This window comes from Vigna umbellata, chromosome 1, assembly GCF_029865625.1.
Source record: "Vigna umbellata cultivar VRB3 chromosome 1, Vumbellata_1.0, whole genome shotgun sequence".
Lineage (NCBI taxonomy): Eukaryota > Viridiplantae > Streptophyta > Magnoliopsida > Fabales > Fabaceae > Vigna > Vigna umbellata.
Window position 1 is genome coordinate 26,480,152 of NC_142165.1, and position 14,221 is coordinate 26,494,372.

Consider the following 14,221-nt stretch of genomic DNA (forward strand, 5'->3'; position numbering starts at 1 on the left):
CGGAACGGAGGAAACACGATGCCGTCTTCGCGAACAGCGCTCCACGTCGAAGCTGCGGCGCCGTCAAACGGAACGGGCTGTGCACGACGGCACTCCGGCTAGGACTCGTTCTCTCTCTGTCGCTCGTGCACCCTTTTCTCCAAACGTTTTGGTTGTTCGCGCCGCTTCTCTCTCTACGAAGTGATAAAAAACCATTTGAAATTTGAAACGCACAAACGCAAGCCTGCCCGTGCCCGTCCTCGCCACGTCAAATTTGAAGCAGCCTTGATCAGATATGCTCAGAACGCAGCAGCTTTTTTCCCTCAAAACGTGGCCCTCTCAAACGCTGACACGTGTGCTGTGTCGAAATGTTGTCAAAATTTGTTGTCTAAGTATCATTTTCCTAACAAATATTTGTTTTTCTAATCTCAAGGTGTTTCACTGTATATTTTATCAAAAAAATAATCTGATATAAAAAGTCATTTATTTTATGAACTAATCTGATCTACACATTTAATTAATAAAAATTTTATTTATAAGATCATTCGTATTTTTTTTTTATTTTATTTTTTTTATCAGTGAAATAAAAATTGATAGAAACCTTCCTCACACAAGTTGAAGAAGACTCTAGGGAGAGATGAAATAGAAGCGGAAACAAGAAAAGATGAGAGGTAAGGTGTTTGAAGAATTAGTTTGTAGTGTTTTATGAAGGAGGTTAAGTCAACCATTAAGATAAAAGAAAGAAGTTAAAAAGATGATTATCCTAATGAACTTAGAAAAGGAGATTGCAAATTTTGACAAAAATTCTCTTCAGTAATTCCAAGTTGAATGTACATAGGTTTGGACGCTCTTATTTATATAATGAAGGAGTGACCATTTGAAAAAAAGTACATTTCCTATTTATAGGATGAAGGAGTGACCATTTGAAAGAAAGTACATTAGATCAAAGAAAGTACATTAGATCAAAGAAAATGCATTGAATCTAAAAAGCTTCAAGAACCTTCTTCAAAAGTAGATGCGTGCACAAGGTCCTTTTACCTCTAAGTATGGTTTCTAAAGGTCACTTGAGGTCCAAGCAAGCCCAAAAACCCACTTCGTTCATAATCCCACTCAAGAAGTTAAAAAACCTAAATTGCATTTGCTAACACATTTTGTTTGTTTTAATCAATTATGAGCTCTTTTAATTGATTAAGTCAGAACTTGAACAACAAAATTTGCAAAAATACAAGTCCAAATGAAATGAAACCTTGAGAAAGGAATCAAATCACAAATGTTAAGAGTAAGGTTGACACCATATTCAATAGGAAGTTCTAACCTATATGCATTATCATTTATTTTCTGGACTACTTTGGGAGGACCATCTTTTCTAGGACTAAGTTTAGACTTTCTTTGAGAAGGAAATCAATCCTTTCTTAAGTGAAGCTGATGAGTGCATATTTATGCCCGCATTTATGCTTTAAAATTAAATTTTTTGATGAGATTCATGTGCTTAAATGATTGATTTAAAGTGAATTTGTGATGATTGGAATTTTGGGTTTGAGAATTAAAGAGACCTAAAAAGCGAGTTTTAGCGCATAAATTATTCTTGGATTTTCTAATATTTATTTGTGCAGCTGAAATTAAAGCTTTATTGGTCTAAATTGCAAATTAAGGCCCAAAATCAGGTTTTATTTGGAAAATAATGTACAGATGGGTCAAACATGCAACTTTTACCCTTGCACCTCCCAATTTCCCTATATACACCCCTCTTCTCTTAACCAGGCCCAATACTAAGCCAAACAATAACCCTATTCTAAATACACCCCCTAAATTTCCCTACCCATACCCCTCCTAAGCCAAACTTCACCAGATCATGCCACGTGGAAGTCCACCACTAACAGATTGAACCACTCAGATGATGCCACACCACTAATCCTTGCACTCACTAGTGAACCAATCAGAACACGCCACCTCAGCCCTAACACATGAGCATCATCTTCCACCCACTGAAACCCTAGCCGCCATTCTGCTTCCGCCAGGCCATGCGTCGTCGCAGCCATCATCATCGCGCCACCACGCCGTAGATCTAAACAACCACGTCGCCGACCACCATCTTCTTCCTCGCAAGCTTCTCGACAGCCAACCCCAAACCAGAGCCGCAAGCCCTCTGTCACTCTCCTCCTCCGTCGCGCACCACGCCGCTATCCTCCATGGCAGCCACCGCATGCCGCACATCACCTTCTTCCACCACCTTGCCACCGCGCCACTACAGGCCACCACATAGTCTCGCCGTCAACCAGCCGCCGCAGAATCGTGCCATCAACTTCATCATTTTCTTCGTTTCCACGGCCACCATCGTGAGTTCTTCCACGCGCAACCATCACCACCCAAACCGCCCAACTTCCACCGCGAGCAACATCATCGCTCAACCATGTCGCGCTGCCATGACTCCACCGCAAGCAACCCTTACCTCTGCAAAACGCAAGCCACCGCGACTGCATCCAGTGTCGCCGCCAACAACGAAACCACCTTGTTGTTGCCTATCTGCACCGCAACACCACCATCAAACACGAACCAGCCACCGCGAGACTTCAACCACGTCCTCCACCGTCAAAGCCGTCACTGCTAGCATCATCAGCAACCTGTACAAAAATCCCAAGCAAAGCAGCCGCCACAGGAGCAAAGGGGGAAGCCCTTTCCCAATCTGAAACCCTAATTGGGTGAGAAAGAGGGCTGCCAAGTGGCAAGCTCTCATTGGCCGCGTCCTTCCTTAGTCAAAACTTGTCAACAGATTTGAATCTGGTCAAAGCTGATCAACAGGGGTTCTGGTGCAATTTTGAAGAATTTTGAAAGGGCTAAAGTGCAGATAGAAGAAATTTCAGGGCATTTGTGCAGTTTTGAAAAGTCAGAAAAGCTAAAAGATAAAATTCAGTTGTTGAATTGATTTAATTTGGGAATATCAACAGAAAATATCTTCCAAATAATGATATAATTATCTAAATCTTTTAGTTATTTGGAAGATATAAGATAAAAGATTTTGTCAACTGAATATTCAGAGTCCAAGCCCAATCAAGCCCTATATAAAGAGACCCAGGGGAGGCAGAAAAGGACTTCACTTCATTCATTCATTCATTACTTCTCTCATTTTTCTTTCATCTTGTATTCAACTCCATTCATGGAGAGCTAACCATCTAGGGCTATTCTACTGTAATTCCATTATGGATTCTGAGGTTAGATTGAGTTAATGTAATTGTTTATTTTGATTATTGATTTAAGTTGTTCTCTCTCTATGTCTTTCATCTCTCTATCAAATTAAAAGCAAAGATTTTTGCATCATAATGTATTTGAATCTACATGCATATTGATTATATGAGTTCTAGGGTTTCTAGGTTTAATTGATAATCTACTTTGATTTAATTTAGGAACTTTCATATGATTAATTGGTTTTTACTATCAATTGAGAATGTACTTTGATTGGTAGTAATAATTTCAACTATAATCAATTGAGAATTTACTTTGATTGATTAGTTTTTAATTTGGTTAGGCGATTTAAGAATAAACATGATTAAACCCAATAGGATTTGATTGAGAATGTACTTTGGTTGAATTCATTGTGAATAATCTAGAAAGGTTTTGCATTTGATTGAGGATTTACTTTGGTTAAATGCATGATCGCCCTCAAATTAATTAAGAATGTACTTTAATTAATTTGAAACTTAAATAATAATTAATTGAACAATTATCTGTGAATAATCGATGATGAATCTATCTTGGAAAAGTAGTGGAATTAGCCTATTTCATTATAATCGTTTTTAAGTTTCTTATTTGTTCTTTAAACCTTCTCCAAACATCATTTTTATTCTTGAACATTGCATTGCATTCATAAGATTCAAATATTAAAAGGCAATTTCATATTCATTGGGAGACGACTCAGGATTACTTTAACCCTATCTACTTTCTTGAATACTACTTGGTAATACTGAAGTTGCCTGAAAAGTGGTATTAATTTGATAGCTTCAACGACAGCGTATCAGAAGCCAAACTAAGTCTCTTTCCTAAAAAAACCATTTTCTTTCTCCCTTTGTTGTTGTATTCAATGTATTTTTGAGTTTGTTTTTCAATTTGGTTTTTGACCTCATGCAATTTCTTAATAAACTCTACTTTAGACACTCCTTCTTTATGTACTAAAGAAGTCGTGACTTGTTATGTTTTTAAGCTATTTGCTTATTTTGTTTGTCACCTATTTGATTATCTAGAAAAATCGTAGTACACTTTTTGTTTGGATCACTGTATGACTACATTGCACATCTGCTTATAACTTGCATATATGAGATAACTTGAATATCTTCTCACATGCTTATAACTTGTATATTTGGTGTGATTAGGATTGCTTCATTTTTCGCTAATGCCCAAAGGGGGAGAATGAGATTGTTCATGATGCAGGATAAAAAAGAACATGTGTTACACAAAATTGGAATGTTGGACATCATCAAAAATGGGAAAGATTGTTAAAAGGGTGAGCTCTCCTAAAGTTGGTAAAGTGTTTTTGATGATGAATTATAAATGTTCTTTCTTGACCAATATAATTAGTATAGAAGATCATCTCTACATACTTAGAATCATGTTAGAAGTACCTTAGATGTACATATCATGTATAACAGAGTATAATTGGTATAGAACGTATCTACATGAATATGATGTTATTAATCGATTAAGAAGCTTCCTTTGCTTCCATCTCCGTCGTCGGTGCACCACTGGCCGTTGTCGTCTTGACCTTTTTGCATTGTCACCACCGCAACTGTTGTTGGCCGCTTCCTCCACCATGTTTATCCCTTCGCTTGGTGCCTTTGCTTCCATCTCTATTGTCGGTGCACCATTGATTGTCGTCGTCTCGTCCTCTCTGCATTGTCACCACCACCAACTATTGTTCGTCGCTTCCTCCACCATGTTGATCCCTTCGCTTGGCGCCTTCGTCTTCACGAGTAGTTGTTTGAAACCCCTTTATTTTTCTCTTTGTATTTGATAGTAAATTAGTATGAGATAGATATATTGGTGATAGGAATGACAATGATAAAATTTATGTATATGTATTTTGAATTAGGTTTTCTGCAATGTTGAATGAAATGTGTTTGTATTAAATTGCTTAATAATTATAATTGTTGTATAACTTTGAATTAGGGATGTAGAAGTTAGAGGAATAAAATTTTGAATTGTTTTTATTAAATTTGTTGATAATGTAAATGAGTTGATAATGTAGATTAGTTGATATAGAAATTAGGGATATAGAAATTAGGAAAATAGAAATTAAAGAATAAAATTTTTAATTGTTTGTATTAATCGATTAATTTACTAATCTAATCGATTAAAACAAAAACAAAAGCCTAATCGATTAAGCTTTTTACATAATCGATTAAAATACACTAGAAGGTCATATCCTCTATATATGTGTGTTTTAACCTATCTCTTTACGAAATACATTGCAATTATTTGACAATTAACTGAGTTTAAGAACAGGAACACACCAAGAAGTTGTTAGAAACATTCTTGGAGAATTCAATCAACCGATGTGAAGAAATCTCAAGAACTCTGCAAGGTTTCAAGAAAGAAATGAGAATTGTAAGATCTGCACAACTATTTGTGCTCTCAGGTTTCATTAGATAATTGTTTTCATTTGTTACCTTAGTTGGGTAAGCAAGGTTTAAGAGAGTGTGAGTGAGAACCTGTCTTGGTTTTTGTTTTGTATTGAAGTATGTGAGGATACAAATTGAGAGACTTCTTTTGTATTCTTAACTCTAACTTTTAGTGAATTTTCCTTCAACTAAGGTTGTTGAAGGATGACTGTATGTAGATTCAATTCAAGAGCTGAACCAATATAAAACTTTGTATGTGCTTTGTTCTTGCTCTTTGCATTTCATCTTGATTGTTGATAAACCATTGTGTAGTGATTTCAAGAACCAAGATTTTCAAGAATCTATGAGAATTGTTCCAAACCCAATTTATCCTTCTTGGATTGAGATATAAGACCTTTATTTTTAACACTGATCAAAGTTGTTGATTAGTGAAACTTCTTAAGTAGGTTTCTTAAGAGATTAGTCGTATCTTCAAGTGAAAGTGAATTAGTATATACCTGTTGCGTGCATTCTTGCTATCCCTACACTTTTAGTTTTATGTAGTTAATTTGTTTGTAACTATATATTTGTGCACATAGTTTTTGAATTTGTTTTTCATACTCTAATCATCCTCCCTTCTAGAGCCACATCACACCAACACATTTTACGTATTTTAAATTTTTATAAAAATCTAACCTTTTGCTTTACATTATAGTGGGTTAGGTTGAATCTAATAGCATCACAATTTGATTGATTCAAAGCTAAATTTGCATTTTCTTCCCTTGAAATTATTTTATAAATAAATTAACTTTATTAGTATTTCTATTTTTAATGGAATTATTAATGATATGTTTTATGGTTTATGATTTCCATGCTAATTCTAAAGTCTATAAGAAGGTTAGAAGTAGATGAAATAAATGCAAGTCTTTAAATGATCATATCAATTTTAAAATATTTCATATTTTCAAGGAAGAAGATACTAATATTTTAGCAAAGATACTGATATTATAGAGTGGGTCTTAGTATATATTTTAGCAATAGATTTGACCTTTTAGAGTACATATTTTTATAATTTATTGCATGTTTTTACCTAGTCCTCTTATGTTTTTCTTTCTTCTTTTTCCTTTAACATGGTAGTTATGATCGGTGAATATTGGATCTGTCCATATTTTATACCAGTGTAAAGCATGTATTCGATATAAAAAAAAATCAATTTTAATTTTGGAGAACCTTCTTTTATTTTTCTTTTTCTTATTCGTCGTCGAACATACTCTAATTTGTGGCAACAATTTAAAACTAGGTAAAGAGAATAGAAATATCTTTTAAGTTATGGCCACAATTTAATACTAGAGTAAGTGAAGAGAATAAAATTGCATTATTTAAAGTTACGGCCACAGTTTAAAACCATGAACGAAACATGTTGCTTCCAATATGTATTCTGTTCCGACACGCAAATATTCAGTAAGGGAATCAGGCAAGGCAGTGTCTGTTATTCTAAAAAAACTATGTATCTTTACTTTAGTTGTTCAGTGGAAACTTTACGATCAGGACAATTAGTTCAATGAAGTGACCAAAAGCAGAACTTTAAGCAGATATTTCTACTAAATGTATACAGTGGATTTTGTTTTAATCACCCTTCGTGCTCTTTATAAGGGAGGCATTTCATGCACTAGGCAACATAGCTTCTTAGTCTTAGTAGCAAATACATAGCAACATTTGTTAATTCTGTGGTTAACTAATGCTGATGGATAAAAAGAAAGCTGCTAGATTTAGCAACATGCTCTATCTGGCTAAGCCTTATTTGTTATGTGTTGGGTTACAGATTGGAATGGCTGGAACATTCATCATTACTAAGGCTTGTCTGGATCGTGGAATGAGTCGCTTTGTGTTAACTGTGTATCGCAATGCCGTTGCTGCGTCTCTTCTTGCTCCTTTTGCCATTATCTTTGAAAGGTGCTACACCTTTTATATATATATATATATATATATATATATATATATATATATATATATATATATATATATATATATATATATATATATATATATATATATATATATATATATATATATATATATATATATGTATATGTATGTATATGTATGTATACGCAATACTAAAGTCATTTCAGCAGTTATTTCCTGCTTTCATAATTGTGAACTATGTCTTTACAACTTTGTTTAGTTAATTATCTTGTATTGAATTTCTGCAGGAACGAAAGGCCGAAAATGACCATGTCTATCTTCATGCAGATACTGGCCCTTGGATTTCTTGAGTAATTTTCTGAATCTTATTCATTCATTATTCCTATTCATGACGTAAATATTGATTGTATTTTTAATTTTTAACGAAAAGAATAATTGTTTCTAGTGAGCTGATAATATACTTATATTTATTTAAAGAAGAAAAACTTGTACAGCTGTGCATATCAGAAGGAATGTCCTTCCTAAAAGGGATAATTATTTGGATTGTAACATATTTCATCAAAACGAAAATATTATATCGGAGGAAATGGTTATCAATTGATAAAAGAATCAATAATTGCAAATGGGATTATAATTCAGGGAGAATTTTACGCAGTCTAGTCCAACTTAAAGCAATTTTTGTTTGTTTGACTGTGTCGTATGATAATTCAGGCCAGTGATTGACCAAGGCTTCACTTGTTTGGGGATGCAATACACTTCTGCTACGTTTGCATCTGCTATTATGAACGCTGTACCTTCTGTAACCTTTCTTATAGCAGTAATTCTCAGGTAACATTCATTTTTCAATTCATTTATAGATACGAGTGTAAGAGACTTTTACATTATTATATATCAATTCAATAGAAATTATGTTGGTGTGATTTTTAAGTAACTTTGAAAAAGTTTAAATTATTCTTTGTATATGACAAGTTCTGATTAGATGAGTTATAAGGTTTGTTTCATTATTAGTGGTTAGATTGCTTGTCAATCTTTAGTAAATCCCATTAATACATGCCAGCGTTTTCTTTCACTTACCAAGTAATTAAAACATTAAATGCATGATTTTTCTTTCACTTTTAAAAGCAGTATAACATTGGTCGTTTCTTGTATCAGATTAGAAAGTGTAAAGTTGAAGGAGGTACGCAGTCAAGCGAAGGTAATAGGAACCTTGGTAACCTTTGGTGGGGCTCTGTTGATGACACTTTACAAAGGGCCCAAAATCAATCTTATAAATAATCCAAACAGCTTCCAGAAAGATGAAAGGCAGTCCCTTGAAGATGACAAACACTGGTTCACAGGGACCCTATTTTTATGTCTTGGTTGTTTGGCTTGGTCTTCCTTTTACATATTGCAGGTAATTAAATAACTATATATGCAGATATTCCCTTACGTAATTTATGATGACATTATAGAATGTGATAAGTGAATATTGGTGCAGTCCATAACAGTAAAAAGGTACCCTGCGGAACTATCGCTGTCGTCGTTGATATGCTTGGCCGGTGCATTGCAAAGTGCTGTGGTTGCTCTGATTGCAGATCACAACCCTCGTTCTTGGGCTATTGCTTTCGACTACACACTCTATGGCCCTCTTTATGCTGTAAGTCAAGTTCTATATACACAAGAGGATTGCTCCAGTAGAAAGAATTATAGTTTTTTTATTTTATTTTATGAAATTTAATGAAATTACGAAAATAGACAAAGAACAAAATATTTACTCACGTAAAATCTAATAGATTCTTAATGGCTTCAATAATAAAATTTTGATGACTTTACATAATTTATTTTTATAAATTTCTCAACTTTAATGTAAATATTAATTTTTGAAAATGTGAAATGGTTAAAAGTGACGACTCCTCTTTTTTGGCAATTCACAAAGAAATCGTGTAAAATTTTCATGATTTTGCTTATACAGAACTTATCTCATGATCAATAATTATTTTTTGATTTGTTTATTTTCTTGATTTTTGGAAAATTGTCCAAGAGTAAAACAACCATAACTTAATTAAACCTTAGGTTCTTTATTTTTTTTAACCATGAAGATATTGGTTAGAGATGTTTGTTTTATAACTAATTTATTCTAGAAAACCTGATTAAGTAGTTAAAATAAAATCTCCTCTCTTTAATTATGTCTTATCTATATCTTAAGCATTCAAAGCCCTTTTTAATTAAGATATATTCGATTTTAGTTTCACTTGACTTAAAACTAGTTGATTTTAATAATTTGTTAAGATATTTGCAATGTAGTTCTATATACGTTAATTTTGCAATAGTAGGAAAGAACTTTAAATCAATATTAAGTTATATAAATATCGTTTAATGATATGAATTTTCAATTCATTCACTTAGTGTGATAAAATCATTTAATTTTTTTTATTAAATAATTAAAGATGGTATTCTAAAAATGTAACTGTAAATTTTATTTTAATCTTAAATTTTCATATTATATACTTATAATAAAAATGCAGAGAACACTCTTGCTATATAAACAAGAAGAAAGAGAGAGAAAAAAGAGAGGTTAATTTAGTATTCATAGATATACATGTACTTTATGAACTTGATTAAACGAGTTTCTACATAAGCAACTTTAAAAGAGAAACATTAAATAAAGAACAATATTTTTTTTTCAGTCAAAATTAGTTTATGTATTTGTTAATTTGGAAAAATATATTTATATAATATTCTAAATTTTTTATTTTTAACTTCTATAATAATATAAGAAATCATTTTAGTTTATATATATTTTTTTTCTAAACCTAGTTATGAAAAAAGAAATAATTATGTGTGTTTGGTAGAGTTTTTTGATTTTTTTTTTGAAGTTCTGATAATTTATTTTGAAAGGAAAGCACTTTGGTTTGTGTTAGATTCTGTTTCATAATAATCCTATTTCTTCTTTAATATTATATCTAGAAAATTTATGGGTGTACCTCTCCACGTGAAGGTAGGCTTTGATCCACCATTGTTGGTCGAATTTTGTTCCAAGTCATATATATTTTCTTATCACATCTGAGTTAGGAGCTAGATTTTGACGGCAAGAGTTATTAAAAGTTTCTGTGCTTAATGGTCATAAAAATTCTCGTGAAGTTTACAAAATAGACAAAGAAAAGAAAACAATTATCTTATTAAGATAGAAATTGTTTTTATTTAAAACATATGATATTAAACATAATTCTAAAAATAAATTGAAGATTGATATTGAAATAAAAGTTTGGTACATAGGTGAATGAAATAATTTGAGGAGAGGGCGTGTAATAAGGATCATAATTCCTAATCTTGTTTTCTCAAATTCGGGATGATCTAATACTTAAACTGAAATTTAATTCGTTTATGTGAATAATAACATACAGTGCAAAGATGAGTTGCAGTCCATTTGACAGAACTTATACCATCATAATGTCATATACGTAAAAGAATAAAATTTATTTACATATTGTCATATATGTAAAAGAAATAAAAAAATAATCTATTATATTTTCACAAAAATACATTATTTTGAATATAAAAAGAATAAAATGTATTTATTTTTAAAACTATCCATTCTTATTTACAATCAAATTATGTTATGGGTAAAAATATTATTTGATTTATTTTAAATAAAAAATATTTTCGTGATGAAGAGATATTATAAAAAATCGTTAGATACACTTAATAGAGAAACAAAATATAATTTGTGATTACATCATTGATTAGACAATATTTTATTAAAAAAATTATTATTATGTAATAAAAAATTATGAAACAAAGTCTAATTTAAAATATAATAGTAATAGAGTTAAAATATTTGTTGTCAATATGAGAGACAGATTTAAACTTTGATTTACAAACTAATGATTATTTTATTATTAATAAAAAATTATTTTAAATACCAAAAACTTTTAGTTTATAAAAATAACATTTAACCTAATTACTATGTTTTAAAATAAATTGTTATTTAATGATATCTTATAGCAAGGAAACTGTTCATTTTTGTTGGAATTTAAAACTTGGTGTTGTAACGAGTTATAAAAAATACAGGGAATAATGAGTTCAGGAATAGCATATTATGTACAAGGGCTGGTAATGAAAAGCAGAGGACCTGTGTTCATGACATCCTTTAATCCTCTATTAATGATCAACGTTGCTACTTTTGGCTCCTTTCTTCTTGGAGAACAGATCTACGTAGGAAGGTAATTGGTATAATGTTGTGTTTGGTCAATCGTTGTTTATTAGCTTCATCACACTGTCCAATCTTTACATTCTAGTATTTGTTGTCACTGTTATTAAATTAATCAAGACATTTAAGTCAATGTTTTATTATCATACTTGAGTTAATTTTCTGAATGATGGTTTTTGTTTGTCTACAACATTTTATATATATCAGTATCATTGGCGCCACAATTATCGTACTGGGGCTTTACTCAGTGGTGTGGGGTAAAGCCAAAGACTATCCACTCCTCGAACAGCCATCAGCAACAGCAACAAAGGACACAGAAGCACCAGATCTCCCAATAAGCTCATCAACTCATAAATAGTAGAATCTGGTTCTGCTTTCCATAATAAAAGAAATAGTCCTTCTTAAAAGAATAAATTTTCAGCTCTTAAATGTTAAATTTTAGAGACTGAATTATTATATTTGAGAGTTTTTTTTTTTAATTTGAATAATCAAAATCAAGTGTTGATCTACTACTCTTATATTATTGTTAGTGTTCAAATCAAGGAGTATTGTGAGACTTGTTCATGGAAAAAGTAAAATATATACAGATTCTTCTTTTCGTACTTCTCTCTTTTAATATCTTTCGAACTTTTTACATAAAGTATGCTATGTAAAGATGTTGAATATAGTACCTCCCGATGTTATTTTGTTAACGAATGAGCTAATGACCTTTATATATACCCAAAAATCATTTTTACCATTACTATGGACGTAATTTGTAAGTAGTTATCTATAGATTATCTAGGTAATGTTAATTATGGTTGATTTATTTATGGATTTTTTTATGTAATTTATAGATAAATTGGTTTTATCTATGGATTTAATGTATTATGTACAAATTTTTGTAGTAAATAATACAACTTTTCTTTAAGTATAAGTGTTTCGGAATTTTGTGGGACCGAGAGACTAACCTTTCTGACGTGTCTTCCTTCTTTCCGAAACTGGGACCGCCTGAGCTGCTTGTCTTTCTTCTGTTTGAGTCGTTCAATTGACTTTCGTTTGCGCTGCTTGGTCACGTCAGTCTTGGCTGATCAGTTGCCTTCGTGCTCCAAGGGGGGAGTACCTGCAAAAGATACTCCGACAGTCAAGTTAGACGTGAATTTGAAGAACCTAGGTTCTTAGTTGAGTATTTAGTGAAGGATTATTACTATTGAATGTTTGGGTGTTATGAAGTGTGAGTTGAACGTACCTGTCTTGTGACCCTGGGTCTCTATTTATAAGTTTTCTCAAGGACCTTAAGTTGACATAAGCCCAATAAAATATAAACAGAATAAAATATAAACAAACTTACCTAAAAATCTGGTTGGTTGTTTATAACCTGCTTATCAATATCTTTAATTAGATATTCTTGATTATTTTATCATCTGCTGGACTATATTGGTCCAATAACTTAAACGCTGGTCCAACTGCGGCCCAATCTTTGACCTAGTTGACTGTAACGGATGAACCGAATGGTCTTGAGTGGATGGACCGAACGATGCCGAATGTTAACTGTTCGGTCTCCACTAGGTATGATACATTATGCCCCCCAAGTTCGAGTTAAGCGTTCGGCTTTAGTCGTGGTTAACTATAAGACTTATGAGTTTGATGGAGGCTGTTTTTAGTCGTTGCTCGCCGTTTTTGAAATGGTTTTCTTCAACCGATGTCGTAGAATGCTGAGCATAAGGGGCCAAATGCCAAATACCTGAGACTGAATGCCGAACACCTGTGGACGAGAGTGAGCGCTCACAGAGAACGTTCCCCATCGCTCGATTTATGACGAGAGTGAGTTCGTATAGAACCTCACCGCTCGCCTTATGACCAGTGCTTCTCGGAGAGTGTTCCCTGGGTTTTGTGGAAGAGAGTGAGCGTTCACAGAGAACATTCCCCACAGCTCGGTTTAGGACGAGAGTGAGGCCGTATAGAACCTCACCGCTCGGTTTACGACGAGAGTGAGGCCGTATAGAACCTCACGCTAGGTTTAGGACGAGAGTGAGGCCGTATATAACCTCACCGCTCGGTTTAGGACCAGAGGTTCTCGGAGAGCATTCCCTGGGTTTTTTTGACGCCAATGATGGCTTACTTTTGAGAGGGATTTACCTCTTCAGTCTTCTGGTTAAATAAAGGGTATGTAAGACCCGTATAAATAAAATGATTGCTTACTTTAAGTATTTTATTTTGTGGTATTAGATAATAAATTGTGATGTGAAACAATGTTGAGAAATATTTAAGGAAGGGAAGAAAATTAAATTAATATTGGTTTTATATTAATTTTCAAAAAAGGTTGAAAGAGTATTTAAGTATATTTGTTCGCGCTATTATATTAGTGGATGGAGTCTGGTCTAGTGGTTGTTGTGAGTGTGCATGATTTAAAGTTCCACCTTGGCATGTGGGTCCCACATTGAGGTAAGAAAGAGGGAATTAAATGTGGTTGGCCATGAAGAATTGGCATGTAGCAACGTGAATGGCTCTCCAAAGTCTTATTTCTTTTAGTTTTCTTACTTTTATGAGGAAAGAGAAA

General features: G+C 32.8%; 1 protein-coding gene across 1 annotated transcript; it reads left to right on the forward strand.

Annotated features, from left to right (window-relative positions):
- Positions 1-7,262: 7,262 nt before the first annotated feature.
- LOC124846230 (WAT1-related protein At4g08290-like) lies at positions 7,263-12,284 on the forward strand. The gene is made up of 7 exons (XM_088109698.1): positions 7,263-7,520; positions 7,781-7,843; positions 8,205-8,321; positions 8,646-8,886; positions 8,971-9,129; positions 11,544-11,695; positions 11,890-12,284. Exons 1-7 carry the CDS (start codon positions 7,306-7,308, stop codon positions 12,038-12,040), a joined length of 1,098 nt encoding a protein of 365 aa, XP_087965824.1. The 5' UTR covers positions 7,263-7,305; the 3' UTR covers positions 12,041-12,284.
- The last annotated feature ends 1,937 nt before the right edge of the window (positions 12,285-14,221 follow it).

Coding starts and splice junctions, on each gene's coding strand:
- LOC124846230 (XM_088109698.1), top strand. CDS start 7,306: ATGCTGATGGATAAAAAGAAAGCTGCTAGATTTAGCAACATGCTCTAT. Junction 8,887..8,970: donor CTTCCTTTTACATATTGCAG/GTAATTAAATAA, acceptor ATATTGGTGCAG/TCCATAACAGTAAAAAGGTA. Junction 9,130..11,543: donor TCTATGGCCCTCTTTATGCT/GTAAGTCAAGTT, acceptor TAAAAAATACAG/GGAATAATGAGTTCAGGAAT.